Raw genomic sequence first — 25,863 nt, forward strand, 5'->3', positions numbered from 1 at the left:
ATGACGACATGATGACAAAACATGACAACTTTGCTTTCTTGATGTTGGCAGCTTGTAGTTTATTGTCCCTTTCCCCCAGGGAGGTTTTTTTATCAATTAATTTATCTCCTAAGTTTAATTAATAGCGTGAAAATATGTGGACTAAATTGTGTCATTTGTGTAGGGCTTTTTATTAAAGTAAGGATATTCAAAAATATGCTGTGATTGCTGACATCTTACGCGACAAAGTAGTGTGTGATGCTCCATTATGTTAAAAAATAGTATAGAGTATAGATAGATGATTTAAATTTTTACTTTTGAGTTTTAACGCCCTTGCCCTTTAGGACACATTCGCAAAAAAGTTATGTATCTCAACATTAACAATAACAACTTTGCACATTCCATTATTTATATTTTATACAGATAAATGCGGAGGTCACTTAATGTCAGGCAAGCCGCTTTCCTAATGTTAAAAAAAAAAAGTAGTCAAACCTGTATCTAAAAAAACACTAAGTATTAACTCGGCAGCGTCATAAAATGTGAAACGGTTTAGATTTTTATGTAAATAAACAAAAAATAACATTTACATATACAATTTGATTGAAAAATGTGTGTTATCGAATTTTGTAGGTTATCATCGGTTACAATGTTACTGTAAAATGTGCGATAGATAACAATAAAGGCATATTGAGATTATTTATTTCAAAATAACTAATACTTTCCCTTTAATTGAAGTTACTTTTATACTCTGTTCTCTGTAAAGACATATCCTATTTAAGTCTACTAATAATGTAACATTAATATACTAAAAATGATGAATTACTCACCGAAATATGCCGTCTTCTAACGACTATAAAGTGAAACGGATAAAGACAGCACCAGTCTCTCAACCGAGGCCGTCCGTAACAAAAAGTCATCAGCAAACAAATAGAAAATATCACAAATTTTATATCGAGCAGTACTCGAGAGTTGGCACGGTTGTGTTTGACAACTTATTAGAAGAGGCTNNAAAAAAACAACGTAATGGGTGTCTGGGCGTGGCGGGGCGGGAGAGGGCGTAGCGCCCTTAGCGCCGCCCCCTGACTCACGACCAACAAAGACTTCGCCGTAACACGAACTGTTGCAACTCTTGTTCACATTCGTAATTATTGCAACATAATCACTGTATTTTAGATACACAACATCTATGTTACAATAAGGATAGAGTATAATATTATAACAGAATAAATTTTTAAAGTTAACTTTTGTGCCAACAACGTAGACATGCTTGTCTTATAATCAAGATTATTAAAGTAAAAAATGTTGTAGAAGATATTGGTCTGCTTTTAATAAAATGGTTTCCAATAGGTACAATCATTTTCCTAATTTAACGCATTGTGACAACGTTCTGAAATTCAATCATTTTGTAAATTATTTTTAAAATTCATTGAAATTTAAATACCTGAACTTGTAATAAATATTGTTAAATAGTTAATTATAACTAATATAAAATTCTTAACCAAGCTAGACTCAATTTTGTAATATTGTTTATCTGTGCTAGTTTCCAACGATACTGTGTCATTATTCATTATTGTTTGTGTAGCGAGAGGCGAGTGGCGACCTCGTGTTTTGTGTCTATAAGTCATTGCAATACGTATCCATGTCCGCGTCGGCGTCGTCAGGTCATGCAGGTGACTCACTGTGCGGAGAGGGAGTGTTGTGATGACGTCACCCGACCTCCTGTCCTCATATTGGCTCCGTGCTTTGTTTGCCAACGAAACTCTGCCCCCGGCCGATTCCAAGAAGTCACCGTTCATGATCCGAAGCCATATTTTATCAATACATTCGCGCTTCGCAATCCGATGTGTCGACGCCATCACGGTTCGATCACATTGACGTTTGGCTTATCTGCTGTAATCTCTTTGATTATTATTTATAGTAGTAGATAATTAGATCCTTGACATGCAATTAGGTGAATGTATGTACATTGTTACCAAACGCATAGAGGAGACAAACTTAATATAAACACCATATTTATGCTTAATTCCAAAATTTAATTTTAGCTTAACTTCTGAAAGAAACTTAATTGTTTTAGATTTAGAACATGGCAAGAAGAGATTTGACGTTTTTCAACGCTTTACACTCGATAAAAATTAAATTAAGTCGTTCCGAAATTAATAAAGAACGAAATGTTGCGGCGACGCTGCATGCAAGACGCGTCGGTGTTCGGGCGGGCGCGGGTGAACGACCGCCAAACCGCGCTAATCCGCCATCTTGGATTCGTCACGGAGAACGCGCGTTATGTCTTTCGCTTTGGACTTGGCAACACCATTCAATAACATGATCATGCCATTTGCTAATAGATTTTACATGTTAAGTCAAGGTGAGACAAGTTTTGAGATTTTAAAAACATTTGGACCGTTTGTTGACAAAATAAAAATCAACGTTTATCAAAGAATAACCTAATTTATGATGTTTTTTTACAGAAGAAGTGTACAGTAGACCAAATCAATTAAGTTATTTGTGTAAATTTCAATAATAGAATATAGTATTTTTAATACTTTATTGTCACAAATATAAAAATGCATTGTTCTTCATAAAATGTATTTTTTTGTCATTCTCTGTCCGTGAACGCACAGAAGACAAAAATAAAAATACTGATTTCATCTGTTCCGCTTTTTCAAAAGTCAAAGTCCTGCTGTAAATTAAGCGTTAGTCATCCAAGCAACAATTGTTTCTCTATTAGAATGTAATTTCGTACAAAATTTTCCTCAACGCTGAGTATCGCATGTAGGTGACATTCCTCTGGCAAAGGAGAAACTTGTCGCGCGGCATGCAGGGCTCGCCCTTAACCGACGCCGAGGTCGGGTACCGTTGTTGCTATGCCTGCGGCTGTAAGGGCTGTCCACTCATCTTGTCTATGATATGATATCAACTAACGTTAATAGTTGACAACGTCCTCGAGCAACCAGTGGGTTTGCGTCAACCCTGTGGGTTTTTGTACGGCTTTAGATAGTTATATTGTATGTTTCTAATTTGCATTTGTCAACTAATTAAAAAAAAATAGTTATTCTTTTTAATCTATGCTTATTCTCTGTAAAGTTAAAAGTGAACTTTTTAGATTTTCTTAGAACTTGCAGAGGAACAGAATGAAGAAGGTCAAGAGGCAAACATAGGAAAGGAATTTCCGCTTTTCTGTCAATGAGTAGCGGAAATTAATAAATAAATTAATTTAACGTGGAAATTATGTTTCATTTACCTATAGGAGTATAAATATTATATTAAAAAAGACAACTTTGATTTGGAAAAGACTGTTCAAAGTTGGGAACCTATTAACTTTTTATTTCGTATTTTAATCAATTTAAGCAAATTATTATTTCTTACTGAGATAATATTGAATGCAACCCTAGAAGACTTGATTCTCACAGTATACTGTATTCATAAAGTCAGGCACGATCTATCCTATTGGAACAGCTCAGAAACGCCGCCATACCACATCATTTACTTAGAATTTAGAACATTTCAAAGATTGTAAGACGCCTTAAAATGAAATTGTCGTTCTAACAATAAAGATATAATAGTTGAATACAATGAAAACATTTTGTAAGTTTACTGAAATAGATCAATGCTACCAAATTACAAATAACTAACAAATAAACAAGATAAAAAAGTCTTGATGCAAGTTTGTTTTAAAATCATGATTGAAAGAAACAACGCCATTTGGAACTTGGCGACCTACCAATAAAATAAATCTGTGAATCAATGTCTATTGCAGTCTTTTATAGCATCATCAAATCATTTAAACGACACGTGTACAGTAAGACAAAGAAGTTGAAAACATAAAGGCTGGCAACTTTGTTCTGGAAGTTTTTAAAACAGGCTTATGTTCGTGGAGTGTTGGCGATTGCGATGATATTGATGGCACGGTATGAATGACCGGCCTTGAGGAATGCCGCTCATTGTAAGCAGATTCGCGGCGGCCAACTTGCTCGGCTAGATATGGCCGTATCTTCGAGTTTCATCGGGCGCGCGGGGGCGGGCGCGGTGCGCGGGGAGGGCGCATGCGAGACGTAGTTAATTGGATGGTACGCGTTTCTATTAGCTTTCAATTTGTTATGTCTTCCTGGTACTTCATAAATATGAAGGCAGTTTTTCGTACTGTATACCTTTCTTATGAACATGTTATTGATCTTACGATTGTTTGTTTTTTAGTCCTGTCATTTTAATTGCAGTGACAACATCTTATGATAGAAATACGTACTCGATTACTGTATTATTAATGAAAATATTGTTTGAACATAGCCGCTTATAAATTTATCTCATCATCAAGAAGTTTTTACTTTTACAATTCGGTTAAAAAATTTCTTATACGATATGGTTTTCGGATGGGCTTAAAGTCAAAACTTTAAATTTAATGAATGTACTAAACCTGTTTGAAATAAAATCAGGGCGCATTAATTAAGACGTGTGCGTTGGCCCTTAAGTAGTTAACGCACTTCCTGATACATGACGCTCACAAATTCAATTTAAAATGCGCCTTTAACGCTTTAATTCAAATAAATTAAGTTTACGCCTCTCCCAGTTAAATGTGTTTTTATTCAATTGATACTTAAATTAGGGTCTAAAATATTTATAAAAACAAGGGATAAAGTTAATTTTAAATGAGTAATACGCTTGATAGTGTATTCCGTTTAGTAAACACAAAAACTATAGTAAAGTCAAATCACCTTTGCAGTTATTGCACATGATTAATACATACCTAGTCTAAGAGCTCAGTGGTCTCCTAATCCAGTAATAATAACGAAGTAACGACCCGTGCCGAGGCTCCTGAGGGAGCCCTCGAGCTTAGTTTATCATAAAAGAGGTTTAGGCTAAGCGCCATCTGCGCTGGGCCGCCTCAAGCCCGGTGAATCTGTAAATGCCTCTTCAAGGCAAACAGTGACAACTCAGTCACAATAAAAAAAAAATAAGAAAACATACCTAGTTATCTAATAGTTTTAAACAGACTTATTTCGAGTACTCTCATAAGATTTTTAATAAATAGGTACAGCTTCGTTTACATACTTAAGTTTTTGACGAGAATTTCTATCAACTTACACTGTTTATTTTACTCATTATTTTGACTAATCAATGACAATTTCATATTTAAGTACCAATACGATAGAAGTTGAAGTCTTAATTTTTCTCCAAAACATATCTACGCTGTAACCTTTCCTGCTATAAAAAGACATCAACGATTTTCATAACCAATTTTTCTGAAAACTCAATAAATTCTTTTGTTTTAAAAAATATCTTTTGAAAAAAGAACAAAGATTACTAAAATTACATTTTGTACAAATGTTTCGAGATACATGTAAAGTACTGCAGACGATCACAATGCAACCAGGATCTAGAGTCAAGACTTTATTCTAGTTCGTATTTCTCAAAACATTATAAAATATACAAAAACTTATCGATTTAGGAAAGTCCAGATAAAAGCGATCCGTATGCTCACGACTGTGTAGTGACGCAAATCTTCGCTTGAATCACCAGTTTGTGAGGATCGATGATTCACCATTTAGCATATCATTCTGCTTCACTGCTTTGTATTACCGCCCTCTATATTTGTCGTAACAAAACACAGAGAAATATTTAAACTCAGTATAAGTGGATGTAATTAATCTTTAATTTGATATTTAACAGGTAGGACATAAACTTGTAAAGAAACCTGATTTTTAAATGATTGTTTACAAGGTATACCTAAAAATCTATCACAATATTTTACTAATAGTAGAACCTCGATAAGTTAAAGTCCAAGGAAAACAAAATATTTTAAGTTATAGAGGTTTTAAGTTATCAAGGGTCTATGTTGTAGAGGTTAAAGACTCGTATGGTAATAATTCTTTATTTACATATATTCGTCTTCGATCTCGTCTACTATTATAATGACATTTCTTTTCTTCCTCTTTCACTGACATGCGCCGTCGATGTTTCTGCATGCCAGATACATCGCCACAAGGTTTTTAAGTTAGCGAGGTTTGAGGTATCGAGATTCTATTTTATTATAAATGCGAAAGTTTAGATGGATGAATGTTTGTTATAGTTTATAGTCTACTGCTGAACTGATGTCGTTGAAATTTGGCATAGATGTAGAGCATGATATGTAATACCACATAGGCTACTTACTATTTTTTAATTCTATTTGGGCTAGCTAGTCTTGCATACAATTTTAAAAAATATGACTTATTTCTTCTACTCGCTTTTCTTCTCCTCGGAATATTGTTGCCGTCTCAAAGTCATTGGGAGCTGAGCGATCACTAAGGCCTATTAGTGTAGATATGTAAGAGAAATCTAACTAAGTTTAAGGTATCATTAATTAATAAGTGTGGCTGTTAAAATGACAACATCCTAAAATTGGATTTCTCTTTCATACGTTTTCTCGAATTCTCACATTATATTAAGATGTTTACCGATATTACAAACTATAAAAGAGTGAAATCCATATTGTTATTGAGGAATGCGGAATTCACATAAAAATACTTTTCATACTTTCTAATATTGTTTGTATCATTTTTGCAAACGGATACCTTCACTTTGTACATTACGTACATTTATTTACTGTCGGAAAAGAAATTGAATAAACATCGAAAATATTAAAAAGCATACGAATTCAAAGAAGAGCACTATGAAGTTTTATTATGTCTAATTAACTGGCCGGTACACAAAATAATAATTATTTGAAATTAAAAATAACGCTACTTGGTGCCGTTCCGGTCTGCGCGCGGGACATTGACGCGGGCCACGTCGCCGCAGAGATGGCGGGAATACATTTGAATTAGGAAACATTTTTTTTAAATAAAGGTTGATTCTAATAAGGTAAAGGGCACATATCAGTTACAGTAGACAATTTCTTTTGGATCATGATACGATAAATTAGTAATACAACGAATTTTCTCAAAGTAAAAGTAATGCACCCTTATAATTATAAAATATGTTTGTGTCTTCGTCCATTCCTAAGCCATCGAATTGTGATGAAGATTTAGTATAGTTATTTTTCTAAAGAAACTAGAGAAGGTTTCTATTAAACTTATTTGACATTTGGAAGTATAGCAACGCATAATGGTTGGACAAGCATAGAGTAAAAAATATTACTAATAAGAGTCATGATAAATTAAGAATGCGTAGTTAAAATGTAATTGCGGACATTTATTTATAATTACAATATTTTCTAACCACTCCGACCTCGACCTTATTTCAATGCAACGTTCTTACATTAGTCATCGATTAAAATCCACATTAAAAAATGTACTTGTGCCAGTTTGTCCACGCCACCAATTAATCAGGCGCACTTGAGCACCGCAATCAGAGATAATGTGAGGAATTGTAATTCAACTATGTTCTCATCGACAGCGGCCGACTTGCTGGGCCTTTATAAGGCTCTAATTAAGTCGGGGAATAGGCAGCAATGTAAGGGCTTGTACACACTACTTTTTCTTTGTATAAGAATATGTAATGAGTAATGACGCATACTTGGATTGTGTTAGCTTTGTTTTGTTTTATAAAAAAAAATATGAATTAAAGTAATTAATTTTTCATTGTGTATTAGATTTAAATTCGTGATATCTAAGATTGTTGTCCCTATAACCTTATTGCGGGTAAAACCATGGTGCTCAGCTAGTAAGAAAATAAATTTACCTTTATATTAAGTGCGCATGGAGCCCTATATGCTGCGGAGCTATAGACGGGCGGCCAGACAGAGGCGGCGGGGCGGGGCGGAGGCGCCGGAGGGAGGTGTGCGGGGTGGAGGCGCCGGGGCGAAGGCTCGTTACGTCACCGGCCGCATCCGGGTTCGCGGCCGCCGCACGCGCCGTCTTATGCTGCAGGTGGACCACTGCCACACGCTGCTTAGAAATACATCGTATTCTAATTATTGGACGAGAATGTATGACTTAAAAATAACAAAGGCAAAAAATAGCTGCGGAAAATGTTATATCCAAGTAAGAAATCAGAAATTAAATTCGGTATAGTGCTGTACTTTTGATTGACGGGTCACTTATATTTAACCTAATAATATTCTAAAGTAGGAAGAGATTAAAAAAAAAATTTGTAACCTGGGTCCTAGTAGGGTAAAGGTTGAGGTGTAGATGCAAATAAAAAATACTTAATTAAAACATACAATCTCAATTATTGCTTAGTTGTAGATTTATCTGATTTTATTACTGCAAAAACGATAGATAACACTTAACTCTGTAGGTATTATCTGAACTTGTTTTGAATAAAAAATCAAGCTATACTTAACGTGTGTTGGGCCGCAAACTACAGGCTGGGGATCGTTGGATCCGAAGGCAATGACTCAACGCGCGATGGCCGGCGCGGCGGCAACGCTGACTCACGCCTGGATGTAGACTTGCACTCTATTGTATATTTTTTACATCAACCATTCCGGAATTGGTCTCTACCTGGAAGAAACAGATTGGTAAATATAATAACAAAAATACGACGTACCTATTATAAATTTTCTGCAAAGAAACAATCGTCTGATGAGAAAATAAAAAAAAATGATCATTATATAAGAAAAGGGTTCTTAGTTCAAGAGAAATTTATTTACTTACTTACTTAATTTTAAGAATTACAAGATGACATGTCATGACCCCCCCCCCCCACTGAGCTGGTTGGTCAAAAGCTTGACAAAATATATTTACATATTTTGCCAAGCGCTTGACTTGACCACGACTATGTGACCCCCCCCCCCCGTCCCTGGCGCCAAAGCTGGATCCGCCCTTGCCTAGAATGGTTTGAAGATAATCTTAATCAGTCTAAGGGTTGCTGGAAATAAAAGCTTGGTTTGCAAATTTTGTTATTATAAATACTAGGTATATAAAATTCATGTTTAGGTATATAAAATATAGGTATATAAAACCATGTGGTTTTCCTTAACCAATTCCGATTCTAAATATTACTACCATGTGGCAGTCACTTTTTCTAGCTTCAGTCTGTCAGTCACATACGTGTACTTCATTCTATGTCAATTACAAGTACTAATTTATTAAGTATGTAAAATACTATTCCTCGTTACTTGTGTATATCAGGTTTTATATTGTAAATGTTAACGATATGAACTGTACAACATAAATAAATATAGAGTTACTAAGTTAAAATCGATTGAGTTGTTTTAATCATGTCTTACTGCAGTGTATCTTCTATAGAGATGTGCGCGGGCGCATTGGTCTCGGCGGTACGAGTTGGCGGGACAGTCGCTGTTGCTAGGCGAGCGGTCGCCAGCGCCGCTGTTGCCGCCGGTTGCCGCTCGGAAATTGTCTGAATTCTAGGCCACTGCCGCCGCTTGCCGTCTCTCTCGCACTGACGCGGTCTGTGCCATCAGACAGCTTCGCGATATTGTTGCACGGAATACGTAAAATGCATGATTTTCGGAACAGTTAACAAATTAAATGGAACCAAATTTGGCCGTAAACAACAATGTAAAGAGCAAGATAATGTCCTCTACATTTTCTTTTGATGAACTAGGAATGGACAATTCATTTACATTTAAGCTTTTCCTAATGAAATATCTATAGATATCGTATGCATATGGTTCATCTAAATGCCATTAGCACCTCCCTTTCACCGATGAAATTTCAGTAGCGTACGAGTAATTACTTATTAGAAAGTGCCTAATCAAAAACTTGTTGTATTTCTATTGGAACTAGTATTTTGAATCTTGTGTTGGTTTGTACGCAATTTATTGACAATGGTCTAGGAAAGTGCATTTATAGCTGGATAAAATCGCATTCGTGTCGGCAACAATGTTGCTTATTAGTTCTTGGATAGTTCAACTACATTTTACTAATATGGTCACTAGATAAGAATCATAATTACCCTTTTATGGTAAATAATGTAGAACTTTTATTAGAATCGGAAATTAAAGGAAATAAGCCGTCTCGCCACATTTGGTTTTAATTATAACTTTTACTGTACCAGATTCTTATAGGTTATATTTACAGTCAAAAATGGTTATTTAAGGAGTCCTTCTTCATATTTCACATATCTAGAACGAATCAAGACAAGACTAGGGCATATTAATCAAAGTATATTTCCTGACAGAACTGACCGCCATGCGATAAGTTTGTAGGACTATAAAATGTTACAGTAACAAAGCGGCGATAACCTTCACGATATGCTAATAAGGAATAGTATTTTGAAATAATTAAGAGATAACAATGTTTATCATATATTCCGGTCGATAAAACACCCTAATTTATACAACGTTAGTTAAAATTAAACGTTTCAATTGTTCTATTCTTACCAAAAAAGAACGCCGAAAGTTGAATCAGGTTATCATGTTTGAAATAAGATCGGTAATTATCTTATGTTGGTCATACTAAAGTCGATTCATAACGTCGAGTTTGTCTCTGTTAGTCAAACTTCCGTGCAATAAACTACGAGGACTATCACACCGTGCCATAAAGATTTTAGTTTTTTTGTCTTCCATGTTTCGATTCAATTTTTTCTAAGTGAGAAACGAGATGGGAGTCGTCTGATGTCTGAGATAGCGCAAATAGTTGCTAGTTCGAGGCATTCCGTGTTTTATGTCCACCGACCGGAATCTAAAGCGGGCACCGGTCCAACTCGAGTGCATTTTTTTCGCCAACATATTGGACCGGTTACCGAAAGTCGCGCGGCATAACGGCACGGCCGAGAGGCTGATCGGTCCGTGGGAAGAGCGGGTTCCGGCTGTGCCACTTGCGGCGCCTTTCACCGAGCAAGGTCGCCCCGCGACCGCCACTTTCTTTCCACGGCCGCGCGGAATGCGACGCCCGAATTTATTGCATTGACGTCACCTCGACCCAGGTCTCCGAAAATTTCCCGCCAAACACATATTACGTTTAACCTCCGCCGCCATTTTGTTTATCTTAATTCGAATTGTTATTTTAAAATCATAAATCTTTAATATAAACCAGTGTCATTAAAGTTAATTTTTCTAAAATTTTACTTATGTTACAGTTAATGTTTAGATGGAACTTTAGCAATGATTCATCGTCAGGAGTTTCGCGGTTTGCATTGCAAATGATCGTAATATCTGGATGCCGCCGAGCAAGCTCCAACAAAGTGTGGCTCTCGCTCGCGCCGCGCCGCAGGGTCGCAGCAAGGTCGTCCGGCGAGAAATCGGCTCGCCAAACCTCTATCGGTTCCGCTTTGTTAATAAAATATGCACGATTCTTTTAATGACTACATTTTGCCAACTTTATATTATCTTATTCTCAAAAAAAATAGAATTCATATAAAACTTTTACGCAAAGGTGGTCGATTTTCATTTGTTCTGTAGGCTTTTTGTTTCTTTTTTATGTAAAGAAACTTGCGCTTGATCATGATGTTACTTGATGTTACTTGTAACAATGTCCTAGTTTAGCAACTCTTTAGGTATTCAACCGCTTTTAGAACGCTGCACAAGCTTCAGTTTTTTGTCCTGTTACTTTTATATTTGTTGAATGCGAAATTACTGTGTTATTTTGTACTTTATTATGGTATTTTGTGTCATTCTAAAAGGAGCTGAAACCTCAATCTGAACGCAAAGTGAATTGAAAAAATTTGAATATCATGGGAAGGTATTAGTAAACAAATACTTGTTTCTTTGGCATTGTTATTTGGTAATTCTTATTATGACGTGCGATCACTTGAGTAGGTAAATATTTTTTATTTTATATTCAGAAATAACCGAACAGTAACAGCCGTGCCTCATGAATTATTTATTTGGATTATATTAAGAAATGTTCCATGGGTAACACTTCACAATATGTGGCTTTTTCCATTAGATTATGTAATGTTAATCAATTAAGAAAAAGGGTTTAAAAATATCTCCGAGTTAGTAACTGAACTTATTAAAAAAATACTAAAGTAGAAGTGATGCAAGGCCCACATACTTCTCCGCGTCACCGCAGTCTCCGTGTCAAGCTTCCATCGGCATCGCATATCTATTCTGTTATTGGGTTGTCCTCGGATCGCCTCGCTCAACTTCTTTCCTTCATCTGTTTACTCCCTCAGCCCAAAAAAAAAATACTTTACCTTTAAGGATTACAAAATTTGTGATGGGATCTAGTAGTTACACGATAACAATTATCTCCCTGTCCGTTGAGTGACTGAGCCGATCCGTCTTGAAAAATTTCGATCTTGCCCATACGCATTATAGGTCCGCATCACCCTACGTGCATAGCTGTCAGGATAAATCCACCTTTTACGACCCATGAGTCGTGGCTCGATGCCTGCAACCAAATGTTATTCTAAAAAATACATGTAATTGCTCATACTATAAAATAATATCGCTTTAAATACCATATAACAACATTATTAAGTCTTACCATACTTGGTGGCATGGTTGCCAGTCTAGGGACAAGAGCAGTAAACTTCCGTTTGGAGTTTCCAGAAATGTAAAATAGATAAAAAACCACTTCGAACTAGACCATATTAATGATTATTGTAGATTATCCGTAGCTAGATCATCGACTGGGCTGGCGACACCCATTCTAGACCGTACTCTCTAATGTAGAATGAGCTAAAAATAGCCGAAATGTCAAATGGCGCCATTCGACATTCGAAAGTGACAGTGAGAGAACGGCACATCCGGCACGTTCCGGAACTACAAAATGCTTCTTGCGTTGGAATGTTGTTGCATCACCTTCGAAGACAGCTAAAACAGTCACGCCTAAATGGATTACATAAGTATTCATTCAGCAAAACTATCACTTTGTGAATTGGAAAGACAAATTTTGAATTGTACTCTGTAAATTATTGTTATAGTAAATATTTATAGCCAGTATTACATTTATTAACTTGTTAGGCAAAATAACGTAGCTATGATTTAACAACGATAAATTTGTTGGCTTAGAATGTTAGGTTTGTCAGGAGATACGGCACAAAGAACCACGTCCAGGGGGTTTGCCACCCCTCGAAAGACTTTTTAGTTAAACCTCGCCATGCCTACAACATAAAGAAGCAAGCTTTTCTAAATATCCCTGAATCAAACACGGAAAAATAAATATTGAAATCTAACTCAGATAACTTTATATGGTTCTTAATTTTTCTCGGCTTCATGCTGACATCTATCGGTCTATTTTGTCAACATGAATCGAAGACTCAAAATAAATTATAGACATAGAAATAACGCGTTTTATTAACAAATATAAATAATCGTTTTTCATCATATTTTAAAAAATTTATTTTAATAAGTTTACGAAAAGATTACAATATGTGGCAGAAAATGTTCCTGTTGCTCAATGACAAGAAAAGCGTACTCTTTGCTCTTTGGTGACAAGCAGATGGCAGATGAGATCTTAACGTTTGACAAGTGTGTAATAAATGTAATGAATTTTTCGATACGTTATATCATGTTTTTATAAATTAATTCGAACTTCCCCCAACGAAAACAATTTGCATATCTTTACTATTTGAACATACGAGTTATGTACGTCATTTACTGAAAAATGTGTATTAAATAACGCAACAGTCTATTCTCATAAACATGGAATCAAATTCAATAAAAAAGAAAAGTACTGTGTTCGATAATATTAACACTAAAACATCGATCACGTAAGTTTTACTTCTTTCTCTATATTTTACAGAAAAATTGTGTTTATTGTAGTGTAACGTCAAGCCCTGATTGTGGTTGTTAAGGTTGTTTCCTATTGCAGCTGTACAAATGTTCCTGATGGATTATTTGATACGCCATCAGCCAAGAAACATTTTAGCAAATTTGGGCGTGTCCAAAAGATAAAACTTCTTCCAAAGAAACAAATGTGTATTGTTGAATATGAACAACTCTCGGGAGTTGAGCAAGCAGTCTTAAATGCGGGGGCCTTTGATGGATTTATGTTTGATGTTACTCGTACGAAGACACGAATGTACGTTATGCTTAGCTTAAATTAAATACCATTAGCTTGAGACATGAGCACAGCTTCATTCATCAATCACAATTAACAATTATATTTTGTTGTTGTTAAACCGATTTCTAAGATATTTTTTGGTTATATGTAGACGACACAAGAAAGATGAAGATCCTGAATGGTTACCTGATCCAGAACTGGAGATGGAACTCTCAGCTATGAGAGGTGCTCCTACATATAGACTACCACGGCAAAAAGGTAAAATATTATTATAAAACCATTGGAACATGCATTTTTCAATATCCAGTCATAAACTACCTAACAGTGACATTTACCTAAAGACTTATTTGATGTTATATTTGTAGCAATGGAAATAGACCCTGTTGTAAAGAAGGCCAAAGTACCATCTCCTAGAACATCCAAAATGAATATCAGAAAGACTGTGCCTATATCAAGATTAAAACACAAAATGTGAGTATATATTTTATTCAAGGGACTACAAAAAAGTTTTAACACCTCTGCTGTCTTCTATGGCAGTTATAAGTGCAGTGATCTACCACATAGCTTAAATTATTTACCTTAAATTAAAGTAAAACAAGCCTTTATTGCTTTTACAGTTTTTAATGGGTTGAAATTAAAATATATGAATTGTATATGTGTAATTAAGGTATTTTTATGAAAGACGTTGGATTATACAGAAACACACCACCGAGTTCCCTAGAGACTCCAGCAGTGATCACAGCCGCCACAACTCTAATCACTTCCGAAGCAGCGGCTGAACTGCACCAATTGCGCTCCAGGGTCTCCCTCTCTGCAGATGAACAGTGGAGAACTCTTGATGCTAGAGACAGGTGATGTTTCATTATGAAGTTACTTAATTTCTGTTTAAGCGCTGAAAATGAAAAGAGATGAGGGATATCTAAGAAAATGTGAAGTTAATTTATGGGTTTTGTTATATCAACAATTTGCCCTTGACCCTTTAGAGTGTCGGCACAGTATGGTCTGCTCCTCCATCCATTTCTATTAGCCGTTATATCTGAATCCACTCTCTTCTTAAGCATATCCTCTTTGATTTGTATATTATGTATTATATGTTATTTTATGTGTTTTGTTATGTATATTAACATAATCAAATATGTTTATTTTTCTTTTAGGATCTTACGTAGTTGGGGTGGCGCTGGGTCTAGAGTTAAAGTGGGTGGAGCCACAATTGGTACTTGTCCTGATATGTGTCCTGAGAAGGAATTGTTACATCGTCAAGCTGAACATCAGGTGTGTAATAAAAACTTTTGAGTTTTCATATAGCTAGACTTAATATATTTTTAAAATAAACATTTTGATTTGCTTTAATACTGTTATGTTGTAAATTTGTGTACTAAAACATTGTAACACATGCTTGCTTTAAGCTCATACTAATGCATAAGTTTGGATGAATGATGAAATTTTGCTCAGATGTAGAACTTAGTGTAGAAGAACACACAATCTACTTAACAATTTTCTAATTTAAAGTCAATCAAAGTTACAGGCAGTAAACAAAAGTTAATTTAGAATAATGGAAAGAGAATTACAGGAAATAAACTTTAATATTTACAGGTGATGACATTAGAGACTGTACCGGAGTCAGACGGGCAGCTGGAGCGGTGTCGCGCGGTGAAGCAGTACAGCCGCAGCTCCGCCGACCAGGAGATACCGATGTGCTATGAGTTACGACCAGCGCACGTGCTCGCTGCCACCTGTGCCTATCTACTCAACGAGATCGCTGATACTGATCGACAGGTAAGACATGGTTAAGGTCGGCATCACGAATCTAACGGCGGATGGAGCATGGCATAGTGGGCTAAAACTTCAGCTAATACAGACATTCAATACATCAGATAAAAATTTCCATGTAAGACGAAATTTTATCCCACTGTGTTTCACTCCGCTCGTAGCTAGTTTCGTGACCGTGGCCTAACTGTGGCTATTTACTATTCCTCAGTACCATAGTTAAAAATTCGCACTAAGATTTTTATTGATCTTTGAAAAGTTTAGTTCCTGATATCTTATAACTTATTAAAGACACTAAGTTATTAAGATCCTTTACATGTCATTTTTATTGTTGTGTGTATTTTAATGTTTTATTGTACAGGTGACATTAGCGGATTGGTTCCATTTCATGTGGGACAGGTTTCGCGGGATACGTAAAGATATAACACAACAGGCGTTGTGTTGTGCAGGTAAATACATGTTACTATATTCTTATTACACATTTAATTCAATAGACTTGATTATGGGCATTAGTCGAGCCATTGACTTAATATTATTTTGTGTTTTACTTTCAGAATCAATTCGTCTGGTAGAGATGTGCGGTCGTTTCCACGCGCACTGCGCAGCGCGGCTGGCGGACTTAGCTCACACACAGTTCGATCAGAAACTCAACACGGACAACTTAACCAAATGTCTGCAGACCCTCAAACACATGTACGCCGACGTTGGCCCCGACCTCAAACCAAGAGAAGCGGAATTTAGAGGATATATCGCCTTACTTAATTTGGGAGACTCCAATTTTTGGTGGGAGGTCAGTTATTAAAGTGTTTTATTATCTGAATTGTGCTGTAGAGTAAAATATGTAGTTCAATTATGCCCCTTTTTTCAGATAAAACAATTACCGAAAGAAATACAAAAATCGGACTCAATTACATTAGCAATTCAAGTATTCACCGCACTGGACAATAATAATTACATCAGATTTTTCCGGCTAGTCAAAGAAAAAGCCAATTATCTACAAGCATGCATTCTATTAAGATATTTTAATGATGTTAGAGCACGAGCGCTTGCTAGAATAGTGAAGGCGTATGCGCCAAGAGGTGGCTCTAAATACCCAGCTGAAGATATTATGAATGCACTCGCCTTCGAGTCCATAGATAGTATGAGATCATTCATAGATCATTATGGTTTACGTTTCTCTAAAAACGATTCCGAATTGACAGTGATATTAGATAGAAACCAATTCATAGAAGACAGTGATCCATATCCTTTGGCCAGAGCAGCAAAATTGATAGAAACGAAACGGAAATGTACCGTCGGTGAAGTTATCGCCGGAGGTCCAGTACCAAAACATGACTATCGGAATCATGTCCTATATTCCAGTTTCAACAAAGATGGCACTTTGAAGGAAACTGCTTTGTTAGCAGAAGATTTGGGATATAATACCATAAATGATACAAATAAAGACATAAAATTATTAAAAGCTGAAATCCGAAGGCTTAATAGAGATGGTAGAAATCTAAATGATACATATGATACTTGTGATAGCACAGAAATAGTTAAAGAGAATCGGAAAAATATCGTTGTTGAAATATCACAGAGTAAAACAACAAAGTCAAAGGCAATAGTCGCGCCCGTGAGAAATGAGACGGTAAACAAAATGTTTTCATTTCAACCCGCTTTGATGGTTGCCCCATCGGACATAATAAAAGATTTTAAAACAAATTATACAAAAGAAAAATTCAGTTTTTCCAAACCTCAGCAGGTCACTGAGGCGAGTAACTCATTCAAAATTTCTAAACCTCAAGAAAACACGGAGAATAAAAGCATTTTTACATTTTCCAAACCCCCAGAGGTTACTAAAAATGTTTTCACGTTTTCCAAACCTCAAGTGGTATCTGATAGCAAAATAGACAAAGAAACATTAAAAACTTATGATTTCAAAAAGCCAATTATTGTAGATTCCAGAAAAAATCTTGATTTTAGCAGCGGCGATGGAAATAAATTAAACGGCGGTTTTAAGGGTAAACCTTCTTTGTCAAGTAGTATATTCTCAAAATCTAATAAATCAAATACTCAAAACGTAACAGAAACAGGTAGTAAATTGTCACCTGGAAGCTTGTTTAAAAAGGCACATACAGATGCAGATCAAATATTTGCCTCTGGCACAGCATCAAAAGATGTTTATGAATTTGAAGAAGACGATGATCCAATTAAAACATTTAATGAAGAAAAAACTAAATCAGCTAAGAAGCAAATGGAGGATGAGAGAAAAAGGAAAGAGGAAAAGAAAAAGATCGAAGAAGTGCTTAAGAAGAAAAAAGCTGAAGAAGAAGAAAGAGCAAAATTAAAACAAAAAGCGGAGAAGGAAAAAACATTCAAAGAAACTGTGGAAAAGAATTCAAAGGCATTAGTCAACGAACTTTTAGAAGTGCTCACTAAAGAGACTGTACAAAATCTAATTGAAGAAGAGGTACAAAGTTTAAAAGATGTAATAGTAGATTCTGAAAAGGTAATCGAGGAATTATTAAACGATTTGTGCAAAGACATTTGTACCTCTGAAGTAAATGCCGAAATGTTTTGGGCGAAGAAATTAATGAAGAAATGGTTTTATGTTTGGCAAAAGCAGTGCATTAAAAATATAAAAAGAAGGAGCTTTCTGGAAGATACGCCTGTTTGGTTAACAAACTTTACACCTGCAGAGGAAGCTAGAAATTTGAATAGAGTTTTGAAAATTTCACCATTAAAGAATATGAAATTATATGGCTTTAAAAGATATAAAGTTAGTGAACCTGATGAAATGTCTTCGCTAAAACCATATAATATTTTGGACATAATTAGATCAACTCTTTTAAAAAGAATGAGAGAAATAAACTATCCATATGATAAATGTTTCTTTTGGAAAGTGACTTTAGTGGTTCCAGGATCTGATAAGTGGCTCTACAGGAGAGTGAATGTAGAAAGTTGGCTCCTTGAAGTTTTAGGTGATAAAAATAAGAAAGACAAAAGTGATGGTGTGATTAATGTTAAAAAACAAACATGGAATAATTTAATGGATTTCGCCATATCTGTTGGTCTGGCAAACAAAAAAATATTGTCGAAACATCGTGAAGCTATCGAGGGTACCAATGGATTTTTATTTTATGCTGAAGAAAAGGAGGTTGACTTATTAAATGCAATTGAAGAAACAATGAAATGTACATATTCATATCAATTAGTGCCTGTTGCTGTTATTATTCCTTCATGGGACGAAGCAGCCATAAACAAAATAAAAGAAAAACTAGACATATTGTTAAATAAAAATTTAATATCCAGTTACAAAATAATTATAGTTCAAAAGATCAAATTATTTGAATCTCTGGACATGTGCACTAAAAGTGCATTAAAGTGGCTAGCTAAAAATTGTCCAAAGAGTCCCCCAATTGAAATTGATCACTTAAAATCAATATGCCAAAGATATCTTGGCAATGAAATATGGCAAAGATTAAGATGTGAAACGGACAGCAGAATGGCAATAGTTAAACAAGATTTAAATAAACTAGTCAACTGTTATAATGTGGCAGTAGATAAACTGACCGATGTTATAACAAATACAGAAATATTTAATTATCCTTCATTTCCATTGGAGTTTGATCAATACTTGGACCACAGCTCTCCATATCCAAAACCATATGAATTTATATCAAGCAGTGTGAAACAGAACGAAAATGTGTTAGCAATAAAAGCATTTATGAAAAAACTAAAATTAGTGCAGTCGGCCACTGAATTTAAACCTGTGAATGCCATAAACATGGAAGAACAAATAAAAAGTTACTGCAGTCAGGTTGAATGTTTGGAAAACCCTCAAAAGGTCGCTTACAAAGTTATAGCTATTCTTCCTAATGATTTTTACAATACTCAAAAACCATCTGCAGAATTCAAGAAATTCTTCCAAAACTACAGTTTAATTGATTTCTTAAATATTGTGGTCTATGAAAAGATAAACAGTTTGCATAGTTTTGATAATTTATGTGCTATTTATGAAAAAGCTTCATTAGAAGAATATCGTAATGTTCACTGGTTGTATGATATTTTCTCTGGTATGATGAAGCACAAAGCTGTTGATTACGATGAAGACATAGATCATTTTATCAAAGCTAAACGTCGTAAATTAGATGACAATGAAATTGAATATTACATGCTTGATGATAAAGACTACACAAAGTTTGAAACTAGCTTAGAAGCGGCAAATGCAAGTATTACCTCACTAAAAAATTATAAGGATGAAGTAGATATTTTGGAAAAACAACTAGATGATGAGAAAAAGAAATCAAATGCACTAGACAATATGTTACAAATGGCATTATTCAATACTTAACATTGTTTTTTTTGCAATTAATTTATTGTAAAAATATAGCGTGTATAGATAATAAAATCTAATGAATGCATTTTTTACCTTATAATTTTGAAATGAACACATTGATGTTGATGTGAATGAATAAACTGATTTTCTTTAAGTATATTGTTTTTTTTCATACTAAGTGTTTTTATCTCAATTCCATTCCGATCTAATCAACCTGTCTGTTTATTCCTGTGTCTTCTTTTTTTCCCATGTTAGATTCTTCTTTAAATACTTTTAAAAGGTTGAAGTGTTTAAATTAAGAAGTTGGTTTAACTAGTTTCTAGTATATTTTATTCACAATCATTCTTAGGCTGTACAACTTTGAGGCATGCATCAGCAAATTCAGTAAATATTGGTTCAATCATGTATTCTTTTATCAGAGCGTCTGGATGTGAAGATTTGTCTAATAATTCTAACATTTCACGAACATAAGGATTTTCTAAACACTTCTTTACCTCGGCAGATTGTTCTGTAAAATAAAACATAGCAAAACATTTTTTAATAAGAAAATCTAAATAAACAATAATTTGAGTCGGACAATATTTAACATACCTAATAATTGTAATTTTTCTCTTGGCACTGTGTCCTCAGTGGGGTATTCGTATTCTACGGGATTGTTTATAATATTTTTTGGTTCTACTGGGGTAGGAGCAGAACACGGATTTTCTTTGTGTGTTTTATAGCAGCTAAGCGAGCAACTAAAATGTTTGTCATAATTTGGTATTCATATAAATGCATATACTTATACGTTAGAATAATAAAAAAAAACAACTTACTACGGCTGTCGGCATGTTGGACATTTGTACTTAGCATTTTGTCTACATTCTATGCAAATCATTTTTTTATAATATCGTGCTTGTAATTTTACTAAAGCGTAAATATAAATCTTCTAACTATTTAAAAATCAATAACGAATTATTACAACGATATTGAATGTTTTCAAAACAATGGGCTGACAATTTGGTTTTGACAGTTGACAGCCATCAATTTTAGGGGTATGACAGATGTCAGCCAAGATGGTCTTAGTCATAGATTACAGTAAACTTTTTAATTGTAGTATTCATATTCCTGTTTAGAAGGCAGCTCTGAATCTTATCAACCTTATAGCATTTTTCGTTATAGATGGATGGATGTTTGTTAGAGTTTGTAGCCTAAACGGCTGAACGGATTTCATGGATGTAGATGATATTTTGGAATAACGCATAGGCTTTTTTTTTAAATTCCACGCGAACGTAGTCGCGGGCGAAAGCTAGTATATTTATAAAACATGGTTTGATACCTTTGTAGTGGTGATAAGGTTTTATTAGAAACGATCGTTATTTTTTAATTTTCACGAATTCATGTTTGCTTCTAAAAAATAAAACACGTTCTATTCTTTTGTACTTTAATTATTCTCATAAATATTTACAGTCACGACATTCATATTCCTGTTAGGTTGTAGCAACATTCTTGGATTTTATAACAGATACTTGTACACACCAAAATCTAATAAATTAACTTTATTGTACTTATGCTGTAACATAGGTCAAAGTTTTCACAAATATCTCTATTTAGTACGTAGATATCAATTTATATCACTACATTTAATCGGGACATGTATATTTTATATATACGTATAATCCACAAGATGTAATTCCGAAAATAATAAATGTTTTTTTTAATCTGCAGTATCAATCGCCAATGTAAGCCATTCGAATAGGGAAGTTCAACTATTAAAAAAAATTCGCCTGAAGCAATAAAGTTGAAAAAAAAACCTAATTATTATTTACCAAAGGGACGAATTTGTGGACGGACATCGGTAATTCTGCTATAATAAGTGTTCGTAATTTGAATAATAAACTTTCATCCACTGTTACAATAAAATAGGTATGTAAGACGAATAATACAGAACAGACAGCGATAGACGACATATGATACGTATAATTGGCGAAGGCAGATTGATTTGAAAGTTACGTTGAAAATCTAGAGAAAGGTTTATGATGTAACAATAATAACTGCAAGTACAATATTGGTGTTCAATTAGCTTGACATTATTAGTCAATTGAAATGTTAGATTCAATTTAATTTCAGTAGAATAACGATACGATATTCGGCAGTATAACAGATTATTTCAATTATTGACATTGTGTCATTTAGTAAAATAACGCATTACCACAACAATATTCTAGGAAAATACTTAACTATTACAAAATATACCCTATTAATGGCAGTTTATACGACTCAATCATTGAATACATACAAGAAGGTACTTACATACACAAACATTCTTTATCGATATAACAAAAATAGGTAATACCGATATCTTAAAAATAGCCTATATTACAGTTTATAATTCATGGTGCGTCGGTTTGTTGTCTGATACGTAGTAGGAGACATCGGGCGCCGCTGTGCCGGCGTCTGCGGCCGCTAGGGAGAGGTACCGCGCTCTTAAATGATGTGCCGAAGCCTTAGGTTGTCTCGATCGTGTGAAAATACCTTTCTTATTTCCACCTACTCGAGTTATGGCTGAAAAAGAAAACAATTTTTATCTTTGAGGAGTGAAAATCTACACTCAGCTTAAAAGATTCATTTTAAGAAGACCGCAAAGGTTAAGAGCTGTTGTCCATAGACAATATTTTAAGCACACTACGCTGGCAGCCATAAAATCAACGATTCCATTCGACTGAGTAAAATACTTACTCTGAGCAGTCTTAAAGTCGGCGAAGTTCCAAATGAATTCGCCCGTAAAGAATCCGGCTTGTCGCAACTTGTCGAATGCTTTAAAGTGCTCCGACATTAAGGCTACTTGATATTCTTCCGCCCATACGTACTCAGGAATCTAAAAGATGGTTCAAATTAATAAAAGATACTTAAGCATATGTCTTCATTTTGTTAAAGTTAAATTATGTCTTACGAGATGCAGTCCAGCGATGGTGTCGGCTCCGTACTCCGTCATGATGACAGGTTTGTTGTGCTTGAGGTGCCAGGCGGTGGCCTCCTCTACCACGTTGTTGGTGATCACGGACAGCGAGCCCGTTGATGTGTACCACCCGTTGTACCGGTTGAAGCATATCACGTCGAGATGTTGCCCCTGAATAAGGACATTTAAATTAATGAAATAATTCGATCATAATAACACCTTCGGGCACATATTTTTCATTATTGCGCCTAGGGGACTTCAAACCCAATTGTAAATGAGATGTTGTAGCAACCGGTGGTTTACTGAATCTCTTGTTAATTCAATTACATGAAATCGGTTTTGTTGGCTTGAAGTAAAAAGTATTTTTGTCTTACGGCTCTGTCGGCTGCGTAGTGCTGAGAGATTGCAATGGTAACAGGTCGTGACAGGTCCATGGATTTTACGTGTCGAACTATTTCGCTGCAATAAAGGTTTAAAATAGACATATAAACACTTAAATTTAAAATAATTTATTACAAAAAATGCGTTAATAAATCGAGAATAATGTTCAAGAATTAAAAGACTCCGAGTGAGACATTATCAGTTATGTTTCGTTTAAATAATATGAAAACATACCCAAAGTAAGCATCAGCAAGTCTGTTGGCGGACCTGGGCTCGTTGGAGACGGACCACATCACCACACTGGGGTGGTTCTTGTCGCGGCGGATCAGCTCCGTCAGCGACTGCTTGTGTTTAGTCAACAGGGCGTCGGAAAATACACTGCCAACATGAATACAATATTAAAAAGGTACTGAGATAAAAAATATACAACACGCCACATTATGCTATTAACCGATTGGATCGAAATTTAGGGAAATAGACCCATTAAGGTATAAATCTCTGTAGTCCACATTGAGTTCTCACTCAGTGTAATGTTACAACTGTCCACGTTAACAACTGTGAGTGCGAAGTCTAAAGTCTTTCTTACTCTGTGTCAGCTCCGGGGCATTCGTCAATAATCATGATGCCCTGAGCATCGGCCAGCTGGTAGATCTCCTCGGCATAGGGGTAGTGCGAGGTGCGGAACGCGTTCGCTCCCAGCCATCTGATCAGGTTGAAGTTCTTCACCCACAGCACTTGATCCCAACCTTTGCCTCGTAACTGTCAATTTATCAGAAATTTTAAATATGTTTAATAATTAAAATAAACATTTAAATACAATAATAAGATACAAAGGAATATAGCAACGGAATTATTTTAAGTATTACTTACATCTGAATCCTCGTGCATCCCGAATCCTTTCAAATAAATCGGTTTGTCGTTGATAAAGATAGTCGTGTTACTCCAAGTGACAGTTCTTATACCGATTTTTTGATTGTACGTATCAATTGTTTCTCCTTGAATTCCAATAAGACTGACCTAAATAATTATAATAATTGTTATTACTTTCAGTATTGATTGCGGAATGGGTTATCGAAAATGGTAATACGAAGGGAAAACCTGTATTGTTCATTGCCACAGTGTCTATTTATTTATTAAGTAAAATAATCCTGACATACGAATTTAATTTAAGCGTTTAATAAAATTATAGTTGCATTTATCAATGTAATACTTACTCTAAATGTGTACAAGTATCCAGGATTGGGATGCATCAGGTATGGCCACCAGAAGTTAGCATTGCCGATCTCAATGAGGCCCGCGCAGTCATTGGCCGCCGCCACCTGCGTGTCGTTCTTGTCCAGTATTTGAATCAAACATTCGACAGAACCGCCGTCGCTTAAACCTTTCTGTGTAACATTGTACACAATGAAACCTGCAAATGAAACAATTTTATTCATTAACGTTTACTTTCTTTTAATGCCATCGATGAAAAAATTTCTTTCATGTAGCATAGGTCGCTCAATATCACACAAGAATCTTTACAGCGTGCGCACACTTAAAACTAAACTATCGCACAACTGTTTAATCTCGCGTTGATTCCTATGAGCTTGAGGTGTAGATAGTATGCGTACTACTCCCATTCTAGTTGTGCAACTAAACAGTTGAATTGGCTGCGAAACAATCGACAATCGCGGAACAGTTATGCGATAGTTTAATCAAAGTTGTGCGCCAGCACTTAAGGGCGCAATTAAATTAACTATAGCTCAAGAACTGGTCCTTAGTCAAGTACAATGGTGTTATTTACAATGGTATCAAAGGCAGCGCGGTATAAATGGGTCGTACCGTTAGAGCTCGTCATTGTGGCCGCTGATATCATCTCGAGCACATTGTTGTCATGTAAATAAGTACACTATGAATGTTCCCATTCTAACACCACGGTACGTGTGTACTATCCTTTATACCAGAGATTCTCAAACTTATTTTTTTACGTAGATCTCTTTTATTATTTTATCCGTAACACTGAATTGCTCCTATTTCTTATTAATTTTGTGAACATTTAATTTTATTCCCTACTATCGTACAATCCATGCAAGTCTACCGAAAATCCCAGGTGGTCCATTTGTACCACTTTGGGAACCGCTTTAAACATATTTGTCATCACATTATCTCTTCTGATTATCAAATTTACTTTCATTGTCGACGTAATTACTAGGAAAACTGTTGTTTTCATGTTTTCCATTGAAATATCATTCAACGAGTTACATCATAGCGACACTTTTTTTTGTTATAAACTAGCTTTTGCCCGCGATTCCGTCCGCGTGGTATAAGAAAACGAAATTAAGTATGTGTGTATGTGTTCTACCAGACTATGTTCTACATCTATGCCAAATTTCATCCGTTTAGGCTACAAACTTTAACAAACATTCATCCATCCATCCATCTAAACTTTAGCATTCACGATATTAGTTTGACAATGGATTAGGTATTGCACTCAGAGTCAGATAGTACTAAGGGAGTATTAGTGTAATAAATGTAAACTTTACCTGTCAGCCCTTGTATATCAGTGTTAACTATTACGTCATCGATGTATATTTGAGGAGTCGAGTACAAGAAGACAGTTCTATGTATGCCCGCGTAGTTGAAGAAATCGAACGTGTACGTTTGCT

The 25,863-nt window shown here is 35.2% G+C and overlaps 3 protein-coding genes and 1 long non-coding RNA gene across 5 annotated transcripts in view; 1 reads left to right on the top strand and 3 right to left on the bottom strand.

The window, feature by feature from the left end:
- Positions 1-946, bottom strand: part of LOC106108654 — a 20,546-nt gene extending 19,600 nt beyond the window's left edge. Inside the window, exon 1 of the long non-coding RNA XR_001225957.1 lies at positions 807-946. This is a non-coding gene — a long non-coding RNA (uncharacterized LOC106108654). The remainder of the gene's footprint in view (positions 1-806) is intronic.
- A 12,305-nt stretch (positions 947-13,251) lies between these two features.
- On the top strand, positions 13,252-20,053 carry LOC106108584. The gene is made up of 10 exons (XM_013289805.1): positions 13,252-13,518; positions 13,620-13,829; positions 13,963-14,069; positions 14,177-14,282; positions 14,510-14,662; positions 14,966-15,083; positions 15,405-15,587; positions 15,940-16,027; positions 16,133-16,368; positions 16,447-20,053. Exons 1-10 carry the CDS (start codon positions 13,451-13,453, stop codon positions 19,912-19,914), a joined length of 4,737 nt encoding a protein of 1,578 aa, XP_013145259.1. The 5' UTR covers positions 13,252-13,450; the 3' UTR covers positions 19,915-20,053.
- On the bottom strand, positions 14,567-20,923 carry LOC106108585 (zinc finger HIT domain-containing protein 3). 2 transcript variants are annotated; one of them, XR_001225951.1, is made up of 5 exons: positions 20,715-20,923; positions 20,491-20,636; positions 20,237-20,407; positions 14,974-15,045; positions 14,567-14,652 (listed from the first exon to the last, which is right to left on the bottom strand). XR_001225951.1 is itself a non-coding variant. In XM_013289806.1 (4 exons), the coding sequence occupies exons 1-4, from the start codon at positions 20,774-20,776 to the stop codon at positions 20,105-20,107; spliced, it is 444 nt and encodes a 147-aa protein (XP_013145260.1). In that variant the 5' UTR covers positions 20,777-20,923; the 3' UTR covers positions 20,000-20,104. The 2 variants fall into 2 exon arrangements, 1 of the variants encoding a protein (XP_013145260.1); XM_013289806.1 differs by lacking the exons at positions 14,567-14,652; positions 14,974-15,045 and adding an exon at positions 20,000-20,169.
- Positions 20,924-21,308: 385 nt separating this feature from the next.
- Positions 21,309-25,863, bottom strand: part of LOC106108649 (beta-glucuronidase) — a gene marked incomplete in the record, with an annotated part of 11,984 nt that continues 7,429 nt past the window's right edge. Inside the window, 9 exon segments of the mRNA XM_013289904.1 lie at positions 21,309-22,443; positions 22,618-22,756; positions 22,832-23,008; positions 23,212-23,296; positions 23,453-23,596; positions 23,805-23,977; positions 24,089-24,235; positions 24,433-24,629; positions 25,741-25,863. Coding sequence (XP_013145358.1) covers positions 22,265-22,443; positions 22,618-22,756; positions 22,832-23,008; positions 23,212-23,296; positions 23,453-23,596; positions 23,805-23,977; positions 24,089-24,235; positions 24,433-24,629; positions 25,741-25,863 — 1,364 coding nt within the window.

Source organism: Papilio polytes, unplaced genomic scaffold (genome assembly GCF_000836215.1).
Source record: "Papilio polytes unplaced genomic scaffold, Ppol_1.0 DF821511.1, whole genome shotgun sequence".
Classification (NCBI taxonomy): Eukaryota; Metazoa; Arthropoda; class Insecta; order Lepidoptera; family Papilionidae; genus Papilio; species Papilio polytes.

Excerpts from the sequence above, each read along its gene's own strand:
- LOC106108584 (XM_013289805.1), top strand. The coding sequence starts at position 13,451 with ATGGAATCAAATTCAATAAAAAAGAAAAGTACTGTGTTCGATAATATT. Across the intron at positions 14,283-14,509 it reads TCAAGATTAAAACACAAAAT|AAACACACCACCGAGTTCCC; the intron begins GTGAGTATATAT and ends TGGATTATACAG. Across the intron at positions 14,663-14,965 it reads ACTCTTGATGCTAGAGACAG|GATCTTACGTAGTTGGGGTG; the intron begins GTGATGTTTCAT and ends TTTTTCTTTTAG.
- LOC106108585 (XM_013289806.1), bottom strand. The coding sequence starts at position 20,776 with ATGATTTGCATAGAATGTAGACAAAATGCTAAGTACAAATGTCCAACA. Across the intron at positions 20,637-20,714 it reads CCAACATGCCGACAGCCGTA|TTGCTCGCTTAGCTGCTATA; the intron begins GTAAGTTGTTTT and ends CAAACATTTTAG. Across the intron at positions 20,408-20,490 it reads AGAAAAATTACAATTATTAG|AACAATCTGCCGAGGTAAAG; the intron begins GTATGTTAAATA and ends TTTATTTTACAG.